The 22,354-nt window shown below is 43.9% G+C and overlaps 1 protein-coding gene across 4 annotated transcripts in view; it reads left to right on the top strand.

The window, feature by feature from the left end:
* The window catches only part of ITSN1 (intersectin 1), a 227,602-nt gene extending 207,408 nt beyond the window's left edge, over nt 1-20,194 (top strand). For all 4 annotated transcript variants that reach the window (XM_059064443.2, XM_067035034.1, XM_067035032.1 and 1 more), the window contains 7 exons: nt 7,998-8,165; nt 12,288-12,500; nt 13,518-13,639; nt 14,628-14,710; nt 15,034-15,117; nt 15,936-16,109; nt 18,781-20,194. In XM_059064443.2, coding sequence (XP_058920426.1) covers nt 7,998-8,165; nt 12,288-12,500; nt 13,518-13,639; nt 14,628-14,710; nt 15,034-15,117; nt 15,936-16,109; nt 18,781-18,929 — 993 coding nt within the window. In that variant the 3' untranslated portion in view covers nt 18,930-20,194. The remainder of the gene's footprint in view (nt 1-7,997; nt 8,166-12,287; nt 12,501-13,517; nt 13,640-14,627; nt 14,711-15,033; nt 15,118-15,935; nt 16,110-18,780) is intronic.
* Nucleotides 20,195-22,354: the final 2,160 nt, after the last annotated feature.

Below are 22,354 nucleotides of genomic sequence, written 5' to 3' on the forward strand. Positions count from 1 at the left end.
CAGGACTCAGGGAAACAGAGACTCCACTCTTGGAGGGTACACACAAAGTAGTGTGTGCATTGGGACCCAGGGGAAAGAGCAGTGACCCCAGGGGAGACTGAACCAGACCTACCTGCTAGTGTTGGAGGGTCTCCTGCAGAGGTGGTGGGTGGCTGTGGCTCACTGTGAGGACGAGGCCACTGGCAGCAGAAGTTCTGGGAAGTACTCCTTGGCATGAGCCCTCCCAGAGTCCACCATTAACCCCAACAAAGAGCCTGCAGGTTCCAGTGTTAGGTCACCTCAGACCAAACAACCAACAGGGAGGGAACCCAGCCCCACCCATTAGAAGTCAAGTGGATTAAAGTTTTACTGAGCTCTGCCCACCAGAGCAGCAGCCACCTCTACCCACCACCAGTCCCTCCCATCAGGAAACCTGCACAAGCCTCTTAGATAGCCTCATCCACCAGAGGGCAGACAGCAGAAGCAAGAAGAAATACAATCCTGCAGCCTGTGGAACAAAAACCACATTCGCAGAAAGATAGACAAGATGAAAAGTCAGAGGGCTATGCACCAGATGAAGCAACAAGATAAAACCCCAGAAAAACAACTAAATGAAGTGGATATAGGCAACCTTCCAGAAAAAGAATTCAGAATAATGATAGTGAGGATGATCCAGGATCTCGGACAAAGAATGGAGGCAAAGATTGAGAAAATGCAAGAAATGTTTAACAAAGACCTAGGAGAATTAAAGAACGAACAAACAGAGTTTGTTCTGTTTGTTCAATACAATAACAATACAATAACTGAAATGAAATGAAATACAATACAATACAATAAATACAAATATAATACAATAACTGAAATGAAACCTACATTAGAAGGAATCAATAGCAGAATAACTGAGGCAGAAGAACAGATAAGTGACCTGGAAGACAGAATGGTGGAATTCACTGCTGTGGAACAGAATAAAGAAAAAAGAATGCAAAGAAATGAAGACAGCCTAAGAGACCTCTGGAACAACATTAAATGCAACAACATTCACATTATAGGGGTCCCAGAAGGAGAAGAGAGAGAGAAAGGACCCGAGAAAATATTTGAAGAGATTATAGTCGAAAACTTCCCTAACATGGGAAAGGAAATAGCCACCCAAGTCCAGGAAGTGCAGAGATTCCCATACAGGATAAACCCAAGGAAAAAACGCTGAGACACATAAAAATAAAATTGGCAAAAATTAAAGGCAAAGAAAAAATTTTGAAAGCAGCAAGGGAAAAACTACAAATAACATACAAGGGAACTCCCATAAGGTTAACAGCTGATTTCTCAGCAGAAACTCTACAAGCCAGTAGGGATGGGCATGATATACTTAAAGTGATGAAAGGGAAGAACCTACAACCAAGATTACTCTACCTGGCAAGGATCTCATTCAGATTCGATGGAGAAATCCAAAATTTTACAGATAAGCCAAAGCTAAGAGAATTCAGCACCACCAAACCAGCTCTACAATAAATGCTAAAGGAACTTCTCTAAGTGGGAAACAAGAGAAGAAAAGGACCTAGAAAAACAAACACCAGGCTTCCCTGGTGGCACAGTGGTTGAGAGTCCGCCTGCTGATGCAGGGCACACGGGTTTGTGCCCCAGTCCGGGAGGATCCCACATGCTGCGGAGCGGCTGGGCCCATGAGCCATGACTGCTGAGCCTGCGCATCCAGAGCCTGTGCTCTGCAATGGGAGAGGCCACAACAGTGAGAGGCCCACATACCGCAAAACAAACAAACAAACAAACAAACAAAAAACAAACCCAAAACAATTAAGAAAATGGTGATAGGAACATACATATCAATAATTACCTTAAACGTGAATGGATTAAATGCTCGAAAAAAAAGACACAGGCTTGCTGAATGGATACAAAAACAAGACCCGTATATATGCTGTCTACAAGAGACCCACTTCAGACCTAGGGACACATACAGACTGAAAGTGAGGGGATGGAAAAAGATATTCCATGCAAATGGGAATCAAAAGAAAGCTGGAGTAGCAATACTCATATCAGATAAAATACTTTAAAATAAAGAATGTTACAAGAGACAAGGAAGGACAATACATAATGATCAAGAGATCAATCCAAGAAGAAGATATAACAATTATAAATATTTATGCACCCAACCTAGAAGCACCTCAATATATAAGGCAACTGCTAACAGCTATAAAAGAGGAAATTGAAATTAACACAATAATAGTGGGGGACTTTAACACCTCGCTTTCACGAGTGGACAGATCATCCAAACAGAAAATTAATAAGGAAACACAAACTTTAAAAGACACAATAGACCAGATAGATTTCATTGATATTTATAGGACATTCCATCCAAAAACGGCAGATTACACTTTCTTCTCAAGTGTGCATGGAACATTTTCCAGGATAGATCACATCTTTGGTCACAAATCAAGCCTCAGTAAATTTAAGAAAATTGAAATCATCTCAAGCATCTTTTCTGACCACAACGCTATGAGATTAGAAATGAATTACAGGGTAAAAAACATAAAAAACACAAAGACATGGAGGTGAAACAATATGTTACTGAATAACCAAGAGATCACTGAAGAAATCAAAAAATACCTAGAGACAGATGACAATGAAAACATGACAATCCAAAACTTATGGAATGCAGCAAAAGCAGCTCTAAGAGGGAAGTTTATTGCAGTACAATCCTACCTCAGGAAACAAGAAAAATCTCAAATAAACAATCTAAACTTACACCTAAAGGAACTAGAGAAAGAAGAACAAACAAAACCCAAAGTTAGTAGAAGGAAAGAAATCATAAAGTTCAGAGCATAAATAAATGAAATAGAAACAAAGAAAACAATAGCAAAGGTCAATAAAACTAATAGCTGGTTCTTTGAGAAGATAAACAAAATTGATAAACCATTAGAGAGACTCATGAAAAAAAAGAGGGAGAGGACTCAAATCAATAAAATTAGAAATGAAAAAGGAGAAGTTACAACAGACACTGCAGAAATACAAAGCATCCTAAGAGACTACTACAAGCAACTCTATGCCAATTAAATGGACAACCTGGAAAATGGACAAATTCTTAGAAAGGTATAACCTTCCAAGACTGAACCAGGAAAATAGAAAATATGAACAGACCAATCACAAGTAATGAAATTGAAACTGTGATTAAAAATCTTCCAACAAGCAAAAGTGCAGGACCAGATGGCTTCACAGGTGAATTCTATCAAACATTTAGAAGAGAGCTAACACCCAACCCTCTCAAACTCTTCCAAAAAATTGTGGAGGAAGGAACGCTCCCAAACTCATTCTATAAGGCCACCATCATCCTGATACCAAAACTAGACAAAGATACTACAAAAAAAAAGAAAGTTACAGACAAATATCACTGATGAATATAGATGCAAAAATCGTCAACAAAATACTAGCAAACATAATCCAACAACACATTAAAAGGATCATACACCATGATCAAGTGGGATTTATCCCAAGGATGCAAGGATTCTTCAATATATGCAAATCAATCAATGTGATACACCATAGTAACAAACTGAAGAAGAAAAACCATATGATCATCTCAATAGATGCAGAAAAAGATTTTGACAAAATTCAACACCCATTTATTATAAAAAACTCTCCAGAAAGTGGGCATAGAGGGAATGTACCTCAACATAATAAAGACCATATACAACAAACCCACAGCAAACATCATTCTCAATGGTGAAAAACTGAAAGCATTTCCTCTAAGATCAGGAACAAGACAAGGATGTCCACTCACACCACTATTATTCAACATAGTTTTGGAGTCCTAGCCACAGCAATCAGAGAAGAAAAAGGAATACAAATTGGAAAAGAAGAAGTAAAACTGTCACTGTTTGCAGATGACATGATACTATACATACAGAATCCTAAAGATGCCACCAAAAAACTACTAGAGCTAATCAATGAATTTGGTAAAGTTGCAGGATAAAAAATTAATGCACAGAAATCTCTTGCATTCCTATATACTAATGATGAAAAATCTGAAAGAGAAATTAAGGAAACACTCCCATTTACCATTGCAAGAAAAAGAATAAAATACCTCGGAATAAACCTACCTAGGGAGACAAAAGACCTGTATGCAGAAAACCGTAAGACACTGCTGAAAGAAATTAAAGATGATACAAACAGATGGAGAGATATACCATATTCTTGAACTGGAAGAATCAATATTGTAAAAATGACTATACTACCCAAAGCAATCTACAGATTCAATGCAATCCCTATCAAATTACTCTTGGCGTTTTGTACAGAACTAGAACAAAAAGTCTTAAAATTTGTATGGAGACACAACAGACCCCGAATAGCCAAAGCAGCCTTGAGGGAAAAAAGCGGAGCTGGAGGTATCAGACTCCCTGACTTTATACTACAAAGCTACAGTAATCAAGACAATATGGTACTGGCACAAAAATAGAAATATAGATCAATGAAACAAGATAGAAAGCCCAGAGATAAACCCATGCACCTATGGTCAGCTAATCTATGACAAAGGAGGCAAGAATATACAATGGAGAAAAGACAGTCTCTTCAATAAGTGGTGCTGGGAAAACTGGACAGCTACATGTAAAAGAATGAAATTAGAACACTCCTTAACACCATACACAAAAATAAACTCAAAATGGATTAGAGACCTAAATGTAAGACCAGACACTGTAAAACTGTTAGAGGAAAACATAGGCAGAGCACTCTTTGACATAAATCACAGCAAGATCTTTTCTGATCCACCTCCTAGAGTAATGTAAATAAAAATAAACAAATGGGACCTAATGAAACTTCAAAGCTTTTGCACAGCAATGGAAACCATAAGGAGAACGAAAAGACAACCGTCATAATGGGAGAAGATATTTGCAAATGAATCAATGGTCAAAGGATTAATCTCCAAAATATATAAACAACTCATGCAGCTCAATATGAAATAAACAAACAACCAAATCCAAAAATGGGCAGAAGACCTAAATAGACATTTCTCCAAAGAAGACATACAGATGGCCAAGAAGCACATGAAAAGCTGCTCAACATCACTAATTATTAGAGAAATACAAATCAAAACTACAATGAGGTATCACCTCACAGCAGTTAGAATGGGAATCATCAGAAAATCTACAAACAACAAATGCTGGAGAGGGTGTGCAGAAAAGGGAACCCTCTTGCACTGTTGGTGGGAATGTAAATTGATACAGCCACTATGGAGAACAGTGTGGAGGTTCCTTAAAAAACCAAAATAAGAACTACCATACTACCCAGCAATCCCACTACTGGCCATATACCCTGAGAAAACCATAATTCAAAAAGAGTCATGTACCACAATGTCCACTGCAGCACTATTTACAATAGCCAGGACATGGAAGCAACCTAAGTGTCCGTCGACAGATGAATGGATAAAGAAGATGTGGCACATATATACAATGGAATATTACTCAGCCATAAAAAGAAACGAAATTGAGTCATTTGTAGTGAGGTGGATGCACCTAGAGACTGTCATACAGAGTGAAGGAAGTCAGAAAGAGAAAAACAAATACCGTATGCTAACACATATATATGGAATCTAAAAAAAAAAAAAACGTTCTGAAGAACCTAGGGGCAGGATAGGAATAAAGACACAGATGTCGAGAATGGACTTGAGGACACAGGGAGTGGGAAGGGTAAGCTGGGACGAAGTGAGAGAGTGGCATGGACATATATACACTACCAAATGTAAAACAGATAGCTAGTGGGAAGCAGCAGCATAGCACAGGGATATCAGCTTGGTGCTTTGTGACCACCTAGAGGGAGGGTGGGAGGGAGATGCAAGAGGGAGGAGATATGGGGATATATGTATATGTATAGCTGCTTCACTTTGTTATACAGCAGAAACTAAAACAACATTGTAAAACGATTATACCCCAATAAAGATGTTAAAAAAATAATTTAAAAAAATGATGTCAGGGACCAGGCTGCTTGTATTTGAATCTTGGTACCACTCCTGTGTGCCCTTGGGCAAGTTACTTAACTTCTCTGGGCCTCAGTTCCTTTATATGTAAAATAGGTATGCTAATAGTACCTGCTGCATAGGGTTGTGAGAAATCAACTGAGTGAATATATGTATGTCTGGCTCCTACTAAGCCGTATATAAATGCTAGCTTTATCATTTAGTGTACTTACATACTAAGTGTACACAAAATTCAAATTCTCTGGTAATAAAAGAAATGCATAACCAAACAAGAAAATACCTGCTTTTGGCTTGCCAGGTAGGCATATATTGAAAAGATTGTGAGTCCTCAGTGTTGGCAAGTTTGCTTGTGGAAGGTAGACTGGTTCAGCCTTTTGGAGGGTGATGTATACATCAAACTCCACACTCTCTTTGGCTCAGCACTACCATCTCTAGGAATTTATTCTAAAGAAATAATCAGAGAAATATTGAAAAATTGGAAACATGAAGTTTTATGGGAAGGAAACTGTTTAAATGCATTGTGGTTCATGCTTACAATGACATATTATAGAATCTTTAAAAATAATGCTCTGTATACTTCAATTAAAAAATAATAAAATGATGATCTAGGTCCATATAAAGTGGACACTAAATGCTGTGCTATAACTGACATGAAGTGGGAAAGAAGCAAGTACAAAATGGTACAGTATAGTATGGTAACATGATCCAATGTTTTTTTTAAACTATGTATTTATATCTATGCAGAGTGTATTAATGAATAGGTAGGCAGAGGTTATTTCCAGATGGTGCAATTATGAGTGGTTTTTAGGTTTTTTATAACTTTCTAAATTTTCTACAATAATACTTTTACAATGAGAAAAAACATAAACCTATTTTCATTTTGAAAAACAAAAAAAGAATTCACACAATTCAGCCATGTGGGCTTCCCATTGAGAGCAGTTTTCCTCAGTCTTGGCTGTACATTAGAATCACCCAGGGAGCTCTAGAAAATTCTGATGCTTGAGTCCCACCCCTGGGGATTCTGATATGGTCAGATTTGAGGCATCAGGACTTTTCAGAGGACTCTAGTGTACACCCAGGATCCACCCGGGACTAGGGTTGTTGTTTGGAGATGATTGGTGGACACACAGGACCCAGATTGGGTGTTTACCTCAAATTGGGTGCCTCCTTAGGACTTTAAACCAAAGTATACCTTAGGGATGAGATATTATTCAGGGTAAAGCCCACTTGAATTATTTGTATATGCACAAGGCCTGGGCAAGTACGCCCTCAACATAATCCTAGTACATTGCAAAGATGGCTTAGGATCTTTCTTCATTCTTAGTGTCTTTCCTCATGATGACTGTTCTCAATGTCCTCAAAGTCCTTTGAGAATCTGATGGTAACTGCTGTCACTTACTGAGCACCTTCAAAGGGCCAGGTACTTTGCAAAGTGCTTTACTTGTATCAAGCCATTTAGTCCTCCAAACAACCTTATAAAGGAGGTGCTATTAGTATCCCCATTTTTTATATTAGGAAAATGAGGCTCAGAATATTTATATGACTGACCCATATCATGGCTGCTCAGTGGCAGGGTAGGGATTTTAATCCAGGAGGTCTTGCTCTAGAGCTGGCACTTTTAACCACTGGCTTGGAATAATTTATCCAGAAAAATACACCTTTGTTCAGATGCACCCATTAGCATGCAGTTCCATGGGTCCATAGATGCCTACAGCTGTGCATAGACCCAGGAAAGAGCTATTCTCCAAGGAGAAATCCACATATGGTGCAATATTGCCCTTGCTGTAGCCACTGCCCTCATACCCCAAGTATAGATAATGTGGCAGCCCCTGCCCCCCAAGGGTCCCCTGCCAACAAAGACTGGTCATCTCTCTCCATGTCATTGCCAAGGTGGGTGCTTAGAGCTTCAGTTGCTCTTGTGAGCACTGTTCAGGAAAGGTCTGTGCTATGCCCTGCCTCTGTTGGGTCTGGCCCTCCAGGACAGTGAACCGCAGGCTCACCCACACTGCCTAAGGATGTTGTCTTCTGTTCTCCAATGTAGATCCTGGAAAACACTCCTGAAAACCACCCAGACCACAGCCACTTGAAGCACGCCCTGGAGAAGGCAGAGGAGCTGTGCTCCCAGGTGAATGAAGGGGTGCGGGAGAAGGAGAACTCGGACCGGCTGGAGTGGATCCAGGCCCATGTGCAGTGTGAAGGCCTGTCTGAGGTAATGCCTTAGTGTGGGACCTGGGTCTCCCCCACTGAGCCTTGGCAGCCGGCCTGAAGGAGGATGAGAAAAAAATCATGAATTGTCCTCCCTGTTGGCCTCCAGTTTGCTAATTCTCTCTCCAGCTGCTTCTAATCTGCTGTTTAATCCATCTACTGAGTTTTTTTATTTCAATTATTTTCTTTTATCCTTTCTAGCATTCTAGTTATTTTCTCTAATCTGCTGTTTTCTTTCTTGTCTTGTTCCTTTCACAAATGACCATGCTTCTCATTTATTTCCTAACACATTTAAAATATATTCTTGTATAGTTCAGATCTGATCATTCCATTAACTCAGGTTATGAGTTTCACCGTTTTGTCTGTTGCTTCTGTTAGCTCTCACCACACATGTCTGTTTCTCTGTATGTACTTTGATTTTTGATTGTGAGCTCCATGTTCCTTGCAACTTTATCTGTGGGATCTTTGAGGTCTGAAGTTGTATTCCTCCTGCAAGGATTGCTAGCTACCAGGATCACCCTAAATCAAATATAGAGGGGTTTTCAGATCACACTAGTGTGTGAACTGTGGTTGTAAACTTAAATGAGAATTGCATTGTGGTTACAAATTCTCAGGGACATTTTTTTTCCCCTCCACTTACACCAAGTTCAAAAACAAGCAAGTTTTCTTGCTCATCCCTTCTGTGCTGAGTTTACTTGTCATTCTTCCTTTGGAGTCCAGCTTTTTGGGATCTCCTGTTATCTCATGTGGGCCCTGGATATATCTCCTGTCTCTTGCACCCTCCATAGCCTTTAAAATTGAAGCTTAAGGTCACCAGATTTAAGAAAGACTCTCAGGGCTAAAGCCAGCTTAGGGGCTTGTTTATCTTCCAGGGTTCACATTTTCATGCTGTTTTTGGCCTCTGCAAAATTTTTACTTTCATTTTTAATTTTTACCACCTCGCTTGCATTACAAAACTGCAGTTCTATATTTTACTCGGTTTTGAAATTTTTCACTGGGTGAGTCAGTCTCTAGTCCACCATACTACCAGAAACAGAGTCTCTCCTGTAGTATTTGATTCTTTTCTTGTCCCTTATCTTTACGTTAGTCTCATTCATTCTTTCTGCCTGTCCTCACTCTCTTTCTCTTTGCCTCTATACACACACACAGATACACACATACATACACACACTCATCACACACACCATTGACTAGGATTTACCAAAATGCCCAGGCAGACTGTCTCCCTCACCCACTCTCCCTGTGACTCCTTCCTTCTTATAAGCTTCAAAGGCATTCACTACCTGAGGAAGTTACACCACTGATTCCTCCCTGCCCTGCCTCCTGTCCCCCTTCCGTGAAGGTGTGGGATAACCAAAGTTATGGAAGCAGCCATGCGGAAACCAAGGTGATGGATGTGGGTTCCCATTTTGGAACTGTGTTGATAAGCAATCCAGGCACATTCACTGGTTGGTTGGCTTACTTATTCATTCATTCATTCAATAAACATTTACTGAGCACCTGCCCATGTGCCTTGCTCAATACTAAACACTGAGGACATGGAAATCAATTAGATGTGACCTACACCATCTCAAGAAGCCTACAGTCCTGGACCAAGTAGAGAGATCAAATCAATATTTACCACACAGTGTGAGACATTATGAGGCAGATCTAGGTGCCAAGTGCTGTTGGACACTCATGGAGGAAGGAACTGTTGTGGAGGGATTCAGGGACATGTTGAAGAAGATGACACTCGGCTGGGTGTTGAAGGCTGAACATACCTCTCCAGGAAAGAATCCAGGGGGAGGGCATTTCAGTGGAGGGAACAGCCTGAGCAGGACTTGGGTGAGCAATGTAGGGTGATAGGTGATACGCTTTAAGGCAAGTTGAAGCCAGGGCAAGGAAGGGCTGTGTATCATTCCAAGGAGCATTAACTTGATCCTGAAGACAGTGGACTTGAACAGCTCCTGAATCTGACAACCTGAAGTGCAACTGTGCACTTTTTCTTTATTTTTCAATGTTCCTTATCTTTTTTCTTTCTTTCTTTCTTTTTTTTTTTTTCTTTTTTTTTTTTTTTGCCACACCGCGTGGCTTGCAAGATCTTAGTTCCCTGACCAGGGATTGAACCCAGCCCCAGCAGTGAAAGTACAGAGTCCTAACCACTGGACCACTGGGGAATTCACCTCACTGTGCACTTTTAAAGGGGTCCTTCCCTGAGTCTCAGGGCTGCAGTCATGGGACTCAGTGAGGCCTGGGTCTTCATCTTAGAACATTAAGAATAGGGAATTCCCTGGTGGTCCAGTGGTTAGGACTCCACACTTCCACTGCAGGGGCATAGACTCGGGGGACTAAGATCCCGCCTGCCACATGGCACGGCAAAAAAAACCCCTCAAAACATTAAGAATAAAATAAACTCTTGTCATTTGCTTTTTTGTGATGTATATACCCTCTTTGAAATAGACTGTTGTCCTTCTTTAGTGATCGATCCTTCCTGGCTGTTGTACACCAGCTTTCTGTATGGTCTGTTTTGTCTGTACAGTCAGGGTTCACGATCGTGGGGAGGGAACGTTTTGGCTTCTGTTTCCTGGCCCAGATCTGGACACACACTGGTGATTAAGTTTCAAATAAATGCCGTCTTTGGCATTCTTGTCTTAAGATCAAGAACTATCAAGACTGTTCTCAATTCACATATGTTCAGTGTTAGCCTGGCCAGTTGGAGGCTCTAACCTTTGCGTATGAATAAACCACATCACCTCTATGTCATCCAAGTGAATTGCTAGGTTCATTGCCCCTAAGTGGCTTAAACTCTCTCTTGGTGAGTAAAAAGGGCTAGATTGACATCCTTTGAAGCCTCCCTTTGTGGTGTCACCTTCAGTCTTTGGGGCTCCCTCAGAACCTCAGTGGGAGGTTAGAGGCCCTTGTCCCTCCCTGTACCTGAGAACAGAGTGGACTGGTCACTCTTCCTTGCTGCCTATAGGTCTCTGGTCATAGAGGCCCCACTGATTCTTTCTCCTACACTGGAGGCAGACAGGTGGCCAGCAGCATCTCTTGGAGAATGTGTGTTGTGAACTGTCACCTGTTCATTAATACTCTTCTCAGGGAGGTCTGTAGGGTTCATAGCTCTGGAGAGAGCCTCAGCCTTGAAGGCTGATGGGTGGAGGATACCCCTGGGGCCCAAGTGTGGGCAGGTGGAGACCCGAAGTTCTGACTCCTGCCTGGATCGTATCACTTCCTGGGCACAGCTGTGGCCTTCCCCTCCCTCCATCTCTCCCCCACTATCCAAAAGGGGGGCCTTAATGGGGTCATATCTTCTACAGTCTCCCTCTGCACCTTTAGAACCTGCTCACAGGAGATGATAGAGCCCAGGGGGGATGATAGAGCATGAGATGATAGAGCCCAGGGGGGGATGATAGAGCATGAGATGATAGAGCCCAGGGGGGGATGATAGAGCTGCGTTTCAGCACTTAGATCTGTCTCCAAGTTTTGGGAAGTGGAAGGAAGAGAGCTGCCTGTCCCCTTCACATTTTCAGGACCAGTGAATTGGGTGAGATTTAATGGGCACCATCAGTGTCTGTTCTGCTTGGCTTTGAGGCATCTGTCAGCACCACTGAATTTCGTAGTCCACCCATGTGGTAGGGGCCTGGACTCAAGCTGCACCTTGGAAAGTAACATTTGTCCTGTGGAACTGTACAGAGAGAGTCGCTGCTGCTTTCCAGAACCACGTAGGACTGTCTGAGCCTGTGCAGGGCCATCACTGGAGCTGGTTCACGCCACGTCCGGCGGACTAGCCTGCACACAGCACATACCCATCAAGGATGGAGAGGGCTGAGTGTTTTCTTCCTGCTGCCCAGTTTCCCCAATAAATACAAGGGAGAGAAGCACCAGTCGCCCTGAGACACTGAGCAGACCTCAAGGAAAAGCATTAGGAATTATAGCCAAAGTTCATCTTGACACGTGGAATCTCCAGAACCACGACTTTGACTTCTTGGCTCCAAAAGTCCCTGCCTGAAGTTTTCAAAGCAGTCCTTGATTTGAGCCTAAGTTACAGGCCTCAGATTCTGATGGAGCCCATGCTTTCAGATGCAGAAAAACAAAAAAATGACCTCCCTTCATTGTGTCTTCTTTGGGTTTTGTTTTCCTTTCTCAGCAACTTGTGTTTAATTCAGTGACCAATTGCTTGGGACCACGCAAGTTTCTGCACAGTGGGAAACTCTACAAGGCCAAGAGCAACAAGGAGCTGTATGGCTTCCTCTTCAACGACTTCCTTCTGCTGACCCAAATCATAAAGCCCCTGGGCTCTTCGGGCACCGACAAAGTCTTCAGCCCCAAATCAAACCTGCAGTATAAAATGTACAAAACCGTAAGTTTGATTCTAGATTGCAACATCAGGGCTGACTTTTGGGGGAGGAGGAAGTTTCCAGAAAGGGCATTTCAGCAGGGTTTGGGGGCTGTGGCATACAGGAAGTTCAGGGGCTGAGACAGGATTTAGGGTGACCACAGCATCATAGGTCCAGCAGTATCAGAAAAGGAACGGCGCTCAAATCAATTGACGAAACATCTAGTAGCTGTCAAGTGTCAAGTGGGTCCCCCAGATGTGTTGAAGGTATGCCTTGCTCTGGTGGGGTTCCCGGTCTAGTGTAGCAGGTGTGGGAAAGCTCGAGACTAGAACTCAAGCACCCACTTCCCGAACATTCCCTGATCTCCCTCCAAACTTCTCCAGATGGTTTGGAACATCTGTGCCCCTCACCTTTTTCCAGCAAAAGCCAATCTAAATAGTCAACGTGTAGAGAATTTTCCTTAGCTGTTTATTTGGTCTGCTTCTACGTGCATGGCTGTTTGTGTGTCTTCGTGTCATGGGATGTTGTTTTTCTAAACTTGTCTCTGTGTAGGTATTTTCACAGAAGAATTTTCTCTGAAGCAGCAGTTAGCTTTATTTTGGGAAAAAGCACAATGTACTTATGTAGATTGTCACTAGTAGCTTTGTATGAACAAATTGGAGAGAAATGCTTGGAGGTAGAGTTGATGGAGGCTGTTTGCTGATTAGGATATACTATGGGAAAAACAGACCCATCAGTTCTTATTCTGGAGGACTTTAAAAATACCTGCAAAATGGAGGGGGGAAATCCATATTTATAATTTTCAGTATCTGAAAGTTAATATGAACACAAAATCATTATTCTGGTATAGTTTACTGAAACACCATCCCACCCCTGCCGTGCACATACACACACACACACACACACACACACACACCCTCACCCTCACCCTCAGTCTAGTTTATTAGAACATGTGCATGTAAGCACACACACATATTCATAGTTTACTGCAATACACGGCCCCCAGTCTGGTTTCGTAATGGCTGTGCATTATTTTTCAGCCTATTTTCCTAAATGAGGTTCTAGTAAAATTACCCACCGACCCTTCCGGGGATGAACCCATCTTCCACATTTCCCACATCGACCGAGTCTACACCCTCCGAGCAGAAAGCATAAATGAAAGGTAAGAGTTGCCTGCTCATTGGCACTGGGTGCCCAGGTCCCACCAGGTGTAGGACAGATGTGGGACATTTAATTAATCAGCAGATCCCAACGTTCCTTCAGTTGCAATGCCATCCCCTCTGGCTGGAGGTGGGGGGGGGCATGAGGGCGGGGCAGTCTTAATACATTTTTCTAGAGCCTCTCAGAAGTTTGACCCATGGCATGAATTTTGCAAAGTAAAATGCATTGAAATGAATTTTGCTTGAGAATGTTTTAAAAAGCAATTTTCAGAATTTGAGATAAATGGAGCATCTCGTTTCCCAAGGTTTCCCAGCTGGCAGAAACCAATAGGAAAGTGATTTGGGGATTGATAGGACCACCTAATCCTGGCCCCCTCCTCAGCTGGCTCCCCCGGACAGACATTCTGGATCGCAGAACTGTGGGCATTTTTGCTTTAATCTCATCTTCAAGGTTCTGCCCCGGAGCCAAATGAAACAGATTATTTTCTGAAGGGTGAACTTGACATAAGACCTACAGCGTTCCAAGAGCATTTGTGCCAAAAAGCAGGAAATTGGCTAAAGTCGTCATGCATATGCTTCTCGGGAAAAGGAAGGCGAAAACATCACGCCAAGAGGTTGGGGAAAGCCAAGATGCTTTCCCCAGCGCGTGTGTGCTCTTTCACGGAAAGTGGTTCCTTATCTGAGAAATGGTTTCTTTCCTTGGATTGTTTAGTAAGAGAAATCCTTCTGGCCTTATTGGATTAGGCAAATATGTGATGCTTTTCAAGAAGGAAGGACGAGTTGTTGCCAACATCTCCTCCAGGGCAGCATTTATCATCATAGATTTTCTTCCATGGGGACGCACTCTCAGGTCTTGAGCACATCAGTACAAATGTCACTCATGCCTTTGTTGTAAAAATCAAACGAACAAGGCAGAGTCCTAGAAACTGAATTTGTACAGACCTGAAGCCTGAGTTCTGTTTGGCACCGTTCTGTCTCTTCCTTTCCAAGGACTGCCTGGGTGCAGAAAATCAAAGCTGCTTCTGAACTCTACCTAGAGACGGAGAAGAAGAAACGGGAGAAGGCGTACCTGGGTAAATGCATCGCTGAGCGGAGGGCCCGTGATCCCGCAGAGCGGCGGCAGAGAGCCGCTTGGTTGGCGCCTAGAACCCTTAGAGCTGGAAGATGGGCCTGGGGGCAGGGGAGAGCCTGAGGGGGCAGGCAGGCGGAAGAGGGAGAGCGGGCTGCAGGGTGAGGGGTGGAGGGCAGACTCCAGGATCAAGGAAGCAAGAACTCAATGCGGGGTAGGGGCGGGGAATTGTTCTTGCAGGGGGGCCTAAGACTGATCATGAGGCAAACCAGAAAGGCAGCAAATCCTAAACGGGAGCGTTTTGTGTTGTTTCTCCTGCCGTCGTAGTCCGTTCCCAAAGGGCCACAGGCATTGGAAGGTTGATGGTGAACGTGGTGGAGGGCATTGAACTGAAACCCTGTCGCTCACACGGTAAGGACCCAAGAGGCCCCCTCTAGCACATATTAGTGGTGGGAGCCTTTTCTGCGTCCCCTCCACCTGGCTTTAAAACAAATGTGCTATTTCCATAATCCTCAATTGCCTTCCAGACTTGGTTTTTGTAGCACTTGTGAAAGAAATTTATTTTTAAATTCTTTTCCACCGTTTTGCTCTCGAGACAGATCTGAGTGGCTGCCCTTTCACAGTACAGTCAACCCCTCTGTATCTGCAGGTTCTGCACCTGCGATTCAACCAAATGCGGATCGAAACTATTCAAAGAAAATTCGAAAAATTTCCCAAAACCCAAACTTGAATTTGCCACACACCGGCAACGCTTTACATAGCAGTTACATTGTATTAGGTATTACATGTAATCTAGAGATGATTTAAAGGATATGGGAGGATGTGGGTAGCAAAGACTATACCATTTTATCTAAGGGACTTGAGCATCTGAGGATTTGGGTATTTGTGGAGGGTTCTGGAACCAGTCCCCGTGGATACTGAAGGATGACTGTGGTTTTGACACAATCTAGGGCTAAAGTGAGGAGACAGGAAAGGCTTAGTTTTGAAGCCCACTAATGTAATTATTTAAGTATTATGAATATTTAAGTAGTATACTTTAAGTATGATGCTGGATTGTGCGAGTTTCCGCCTGGATTCTCCATTTTATGCAGCTTATTAAGTGTGGCATTGGAGGGAGATCAAAATGAGGGGTGTAGCGAGAAGAGCTGCCACATGACTGTGACCCCGCCATACTCACCCAGAAGAGCTGGGTGGCAGGCGGGAGGTCAAGCAGGCTCTGTTCCCTCTAGGAAAGAGTAACCCGTACTGCGAGGTGACCATGGGCTCCCAGTGTCACATCACCAAGACAATCCAGGACACTCTGAATCCCAAGTGGAATTCCAACTGCCAGTTCTTCATCAAAGACCTGGAGCAGGAGGTCCTCTGCATCACCGTGTTTGAGAGGGACCAGTTCTCTCCAGACGGTGAGTAAAAAGCAGCCCGGAGGCACCCTTCCCCTTTCGCTGTCACTTGGCTTTCATGGATAAATATTTTCTACCGGGGAACTTGGTGCCCAGAATTTCTTGGGCTTCCTGCCAGAGAGATGAGTTTGGCATAAGATAAGACTCAGCATCCCCTGGAAAGAGGCCTTCACTGATGCCAGGTTGTCTCAGAGAAGGTGGACAAAGCATGCTTGGTCTAGAGTGGTCCAGCGGCCCTAGACAAAGACCATGGTCCTGTGCTCCCCCAAAGCAAGTAAACGCAGAGAGAGCTATACCACAAAGCCTCCGCCCAATTCTTTAGTCCTTGGCTAAAAGCTATGGTGAAAATTCATAAAACTAGCCAGTAGAGCAAGAAGAACATTAGGCCACAAAAAATGAGGCAGAATCAATCGGTGCCCTTTGGGTGACATTTCTGGTTAATTAAAGGGATGGAATTGTGTTGGATGCATCGTCCCTTCAACCAACTTCCTGTTTCTGCTTGAGCCTGGAAAAAAAAATGGGACTGGCGATGATTCGGAGAAACTTCTCTGTCCCGTCCTCAACCCAACAAAAATAAGACAGTTAAGTTTAAAGATTGTGGTCTCAACTTAATTATATTCAAAGAGTAAAATTAAGTGCTAGGAGTGAGGGTCCAGTGCAGACATAATCTGTGCAAGGCTTAAATTGCTCCATGCGGCTTTTTTCTTTTAGTACTTTTATATGAATTATCTCGTTGTGAGTTAGTTACTATTAATTATTGCCCAAAGATGGTCACATAGCTGGCTAAATGTTAGAGCATGACCAGAACAATCTGACTCTTAAGTCTGGGCTCTTTTTTTTTGCGGTACACGGGCCTCTCACTGTTGTGGCCCCTCCCGTTGCGGAGCATAGGCTCTGGACGCACAGGCTCAGCGGCCACGGCTCACAGGCCCAGCCGCTCCGCGGCATGTGGGATCTTCCCGGACCGGGGCACAAACCCACCTTCCCCTGCATTGGCAGGTGGACTCTCAACCACTGCGCCACCAGGGAAGCCCAAGTCTGGGCTCTTAAGCACTGTGTTTCAATGGCAATTTGTTTTTAAATTTATTTATTTATTTTTGGCTGCGTTGGGTCTTCCATGCTGCGCACATGCTTTCTCTAGTTGCAGCAAGTGGGCTCAGTAGTTGTGGCTTACAGGCTCAGTACTTGTTGTACACAGGCTTAGTTGTTCTGCGGCATGTGGGATCTTCCCGGAGCAGGGATTGAACCCGTGTCCCCCTGCATTGGCAGGTGGATTCTCAACCACTGAGCTACGAGGGGTGTCCCTCATTGGCAATTTTTATTCTGATAAATAAAGGCTTGAGGTTGGATTTTTTTTTTTTTTTTTAGTAGTGAAATACCACGACACAATGGCAGCTGCACTAGAGTTTAAATTGCAAATCCTAGTATTGTTCTTACTTCAGAGATCATTTCAATAAAATGCACAAAGGGCAAAATAAACCGGTATCTACCACCAGAAAATATTCCCAGGTTTTAACCGTTGAAAGAAAAGCTGTTTCCTGTACAAGTATTCCCGGATCATAGCATATTCCAAAAACTAATTGTTGAATGAAAAAATGAAGGAGGGTCTGGAGGCCCGTTTAACACCATTGTGCATCTGCACAGCATCAAAAATTGTTTCAAACACGCTCACGTCCATTCTCATACTGACACTCAATATTTGATAAAAAGTGGTTTTGAGATTGTCCTGGGAGCATGGCTGGAGGCATGCAGCTCCCATGCTGTCACCTCCTCCCCATCCCCTCGAGTTTGCTCTCTGGTACTTACAGCGGTGCATTATAAGGACCAGCCCTTGTTCACCATCCTTGACTTTTCGAAAAGGAGTGTAATATCACGAAGCATGCTCCTAGGACAACCCCTGGGAGAAAATACTGTCCAATTTTTGTCCCAGAAATAACTGACTTTCTTCTGGGCAATTTCTTTAACTTTCATGTAAGTTGCAAATTGTGCAGCTGATAGGACATCTGGTTTTGCATTGCCTCCCAGGAAGCTCATAGCCCTTTGTGGGGTCCTCGAGTGTGAGGAAAGTCTGTGTTTTGAGCTTCTTCTGGGCTCTCCTTCATCCCCATCCTGGTACCTTTTTGTTTTCACTTCATTTAAAAATTACGCTGGGCTTCCCTGGTGGCGCAGTGGTTAAGAATCCGCCAGCCAATGCAGGGGACATGGGTTCAAGCCCTGGTCCGGGAAGATCCCACATGCCACGGAGCATCTAAGCCCGTGTGCCACAACTACTGAGCCTGCTCTCTGGAGCCCCCGAGCCACAACTACTGAGCTTGCATGCCACAACTACTGAAGCCCGTGTGCCTAGAGCCCGTGCTCCGCAGCAAGAGAAGCCACTGCAATGAGAAGACCCTGCACTGCAACGAGGAGTAGCCCCCGCTCGCCGCAACTGGAGAGGGCCCGCGTGCAGCAACGAAGACCCAATGCAGTCAAAAATAAATAAATAAAATAAATAAATTTATTTAAAAAACAATTATGCTGTCATTGTAGTCCCTGGATTCTTGGAAACTGACCTAACTCCCTTTTGGAAGAAGGAAGAGTATAACAACTTGTTGGGACATTCCCAATACGCCAAGTACCCGCCTTGAAGAGAAGGAATCCTCTCTGAGGAGCGTCTGTGTGTTTCTCCTTTCAGATTTTTTGGGTCGGACGGAGATCCGCGTGGCTGACATCAAGAAGGACCAGGGTTCCAAGGGTCCAGTTACAAAGTGTCTCCTGCTGCATGAAGTTCCCACGGGAGAGATCGTGGTCCGCTTGGACCTGCAGTTGTTTGATGAGCCTTAGGAAGCCGGCCCAGGGTGTGCTCGGCCGAGTTCCAGCCTGAGGCAGCAGATGCTGTCTGGAAGTGGTGTTGCTTTTCGAGGACCCCACCGTTTGGTGTTCAGCCACAGGGCAACAGGACAGCAAAGACAGGACCCTCAAAGCTTCTGGGAATACTTCTTGACAATCCTTCCCCCTAAACAATTTCCCATTTTGTGAAGCAAAACTGTGTTTTCCTTTGTTTTCACTGCAGGGCTCATCATGGCTTCCAGGGTCTTTGGAATCCCATCGCCTCCAGCTACGTTCGGTTGGGAGTCTGGCCCATCCCTGGGCCTGAGGCTTGGGTCTGGTTACTGTAAAATAGATTTATAAATGCCATGTCTGTATTTTTGGAGAACTCACGTAATCCTCCTGTTTCTTACCTCCACCAGCCTCCAGGTAGGCCCCCTGACCTACGATGCCGAGTCCTTGGTGTGTTTAGAAATAATCCCGATGAGCTTGTCATTGCTTCAGAATCTCATTCTCCCACTGGGACCTCATTTGAAATGCTCCCCTGCATCTGATCACTCGGGAGATGGTCTCCTGGTCAGACACTGGTCTAGCTCTTTGAAGAGCTGGTCCATGGAAGATTCCAGCAGTTGTGTTGTTAGAGCTTTTCCAGTCTCCTCCAGGTCTTTTATTGCTAGATGTCAACAAAAACTATCACTGGCTACTATCGGGTGATCTGATTCTGAGTTCCAGCATCCTTGGAAGGTGGTTAAGGAAGGTTGCTACCTACCAAGTTATACTCTGCTGGATTAGATCCCTGCAGGTCACCTGAAGGGCTGCTTTCCGACGTTATGGGGTCCTGGTTGCCAGCCCGGTTGGAAAATTCTCTCTTGGCTTGGAGGTCCTGTGATGTTTCACAAGAGTCGTTGTCGGTGACCAGATCTGAGCCTACTCTTGCCTGATTATCATGGGAAATTTCCGCAGATGTCTTTGGTACGTTCCCCCCAAAGGCATCCCCAAGGTGTGAGAAGGAAAAGTGACAATCTGTGGAGGAAATCTATTACGTGGTGGGGGAGAGACCCGAGAAGCATGCGAGCCCCTCAGTTCCAGAGAAGAAGACCTGAGACTCCTTCCCGAACCCCCGCCGTACACAAGCAACCTCTCAGTGATGGAAAAACACGTGGCGCGTTGACAGTCAGGAGTGTATGAACACGTGCCAAGTCTGGCTTGTGCTCTTTGAGTCTCTCTCCTTAAATGCCAGGAGATAGGCTGCTTAACCACATGAGAACTTGATTCGCTAATGGAAAGTGTGGGCCGTATTTTGTTTGCATGATAACGTTCTCATAATCCCAGTTTGTCGTTTTCATCCAATGTTCTTTGCGCGTTCTCTCGGTCCTGGAATCTAGCTTTCCTGTGTGAGACGGTGTTCTCTTTGATTGCAGGTCCTTAGGATTGAATCAGGGTTGTAGAAACACTTTGCGAAGATAGCATCAACCTAGTGGCGGAGTGAACTACCCACTTCGCTGGGAACTGAATATGTCATGTCATCCTTGCCCATAAGAGCCCTGTCATTGTTCAAGCGATTTTTAAAATGCGTGTGTCAGAAAAGGCAACAAAGTTTACATTTCATACTTTTAAGAAACACTCTATTATTTATTTATTAAAGATAGTGTAAACTTTTGTATCAAGAACAACAGACATAAGTATTTTTTGAAGCAAGCAGATATACCCTTTAGTTAGAAACTCTCAACTGAAGACCTTAGAGACCAGGTTGAACTTCAAGCATGCATTCGTTTACCACTTTGCGGCAGCAGACATGGTTCAAATACTTTAAGTTTTTTGATGTTGTTAGGAAACTGTTTTAAATTAAATCTACGAATAGACCTACCAATCATGCTTTCCTATTTCTATAACGGATACAGTTTGTTCAGTGTACTTCTGAAGAAGGACATGTTACTATGGTAGAAAAAGAAGGGTTACCTGCCTAAATGGGGTCACCATTCCAATCCTTTTCTTTCTGTTCTCCCTTTTCTTCATCGGCTTTCTCTGAGTGTGAATGCCGGGCGTCTCGGTTCATGTAGGGAGGATGCGATGTGCTCAATGACAAACATCTTGTCGCCTTTTTAGGTCCATCAGGTCACCCACCCACAGAGTCCCGTTATCGGAATTAATGTAGCATGAAGAAGCAATATGTGAATTTTTCTCCCAAGTGACAAAACTGAGCGTCCTTTAGATGCCCCTCCAGGGCAGCAACCCTGTCCTCGTGCTCTCACTGGGGTAACTTGTGGGGTGACTGATCCTCCTTATGGATGAGTTAGGCTGGCCCTCAGATCCAGCTGTGACTCGTGAGTCATGTGTGAGCTACAGGAATGTGGGTGACGCGTGGAGTCTCAAATTCTTTGACCTCTGGTTCTTCCCTTCTACCTTTTGGGCTGCCTGGGCTGTGTTTCATAGAGATGAAATGTCCCTAGCCAATAACTTTCTATCTCCTATAGCTCTTTGCTTTTGAAACACAGGGTTTCTCCAAGCCACTACCTCCTGGCATTCTGACCCCAGCCCTCTAGACACCCGCGCAAGCTTCCCTTTTCTCTGAACTACGCTGACCTCCTCTAAGCCCAGCCAGGGGCCTTTCTGCTCACAGGGCTGTGCCCTGAGCTTCATTCAGACCCAGGTTGGCCTGACACACAGAGAGAGACCTTTCTAGGCTGGGGTCTCCACGGATGCTGGAGAAACTGGGCCCGGGCTTCCTACGTGCCCCTGACCTCTGATGGCAGAGGAGAGAGCTATGCTCCCAAAGAACGTTCATGTTAAAAGGATCATTCTTTTCTTCTTTGAACAATTTAAGCATGACCTAAGTCTAGGAAAGTAACTATTTCAGCTGGTTGAGTAGCATTGAATTTAGTTGGAAAAAAAATTCCACCAGAAAATGGATAAATTGACCACTTGCATTGTCTCGGTGACCTGGTACCCCAAACTCCTGTCTCTCCAGGAGTTGCCTGGTGCACGTGTAAAGCCACTGACCAGGGGCAGGGGCGTTCTAGAATCTGATGGGACTGTAGAACAAAGGGGAGTGAATGAAGTGCTTCTGGTTCTGTTTGAAAGGAGATCCTTGGAGTCTGTTTTAAAGTTTGCCAGTACTTTGTATGAGCAGAAAAAGACTTCTCTATCTCTACTCCAAATAATTTTTTCCTAGTTGGTTGGGCCTTTTTGATTCGCAAGAAGAATATTTGTTTTGTGTATGTAAAGATTTTAAGAATTTCCACTGGCAACAGCAAGTGGTTTTTCATTTTATTTCAATTCGCTGCATTCTCCCTTCTCTTTGAGGCTGGAGATGAGTTTTACAGCGGACACTAGCACTTTGAAATGGACGCCTGCCTACTTGAGAGGTGGCAGGGTAATTTCAGACTTGAAGTTAGTGTGAGGTTAGCATTGGGTCTGCCTACTCCAGATGTACTTGCTTT

Source organism: Kogia breviceps, chromosome 5 (genome assembly GCF_026419965.1).
Source record: "Kogia breviceps isolate mKogBre1 chromosome 5, mKogBre1 haplotype 1, whole genome shotgun sequence".
Taxonomy (NCBI): Eukaryota; Metazoa; Chordata; class Mammalia; order Artiodactyla; family Physeteridae; genus Kogia; species Kogia breviceps.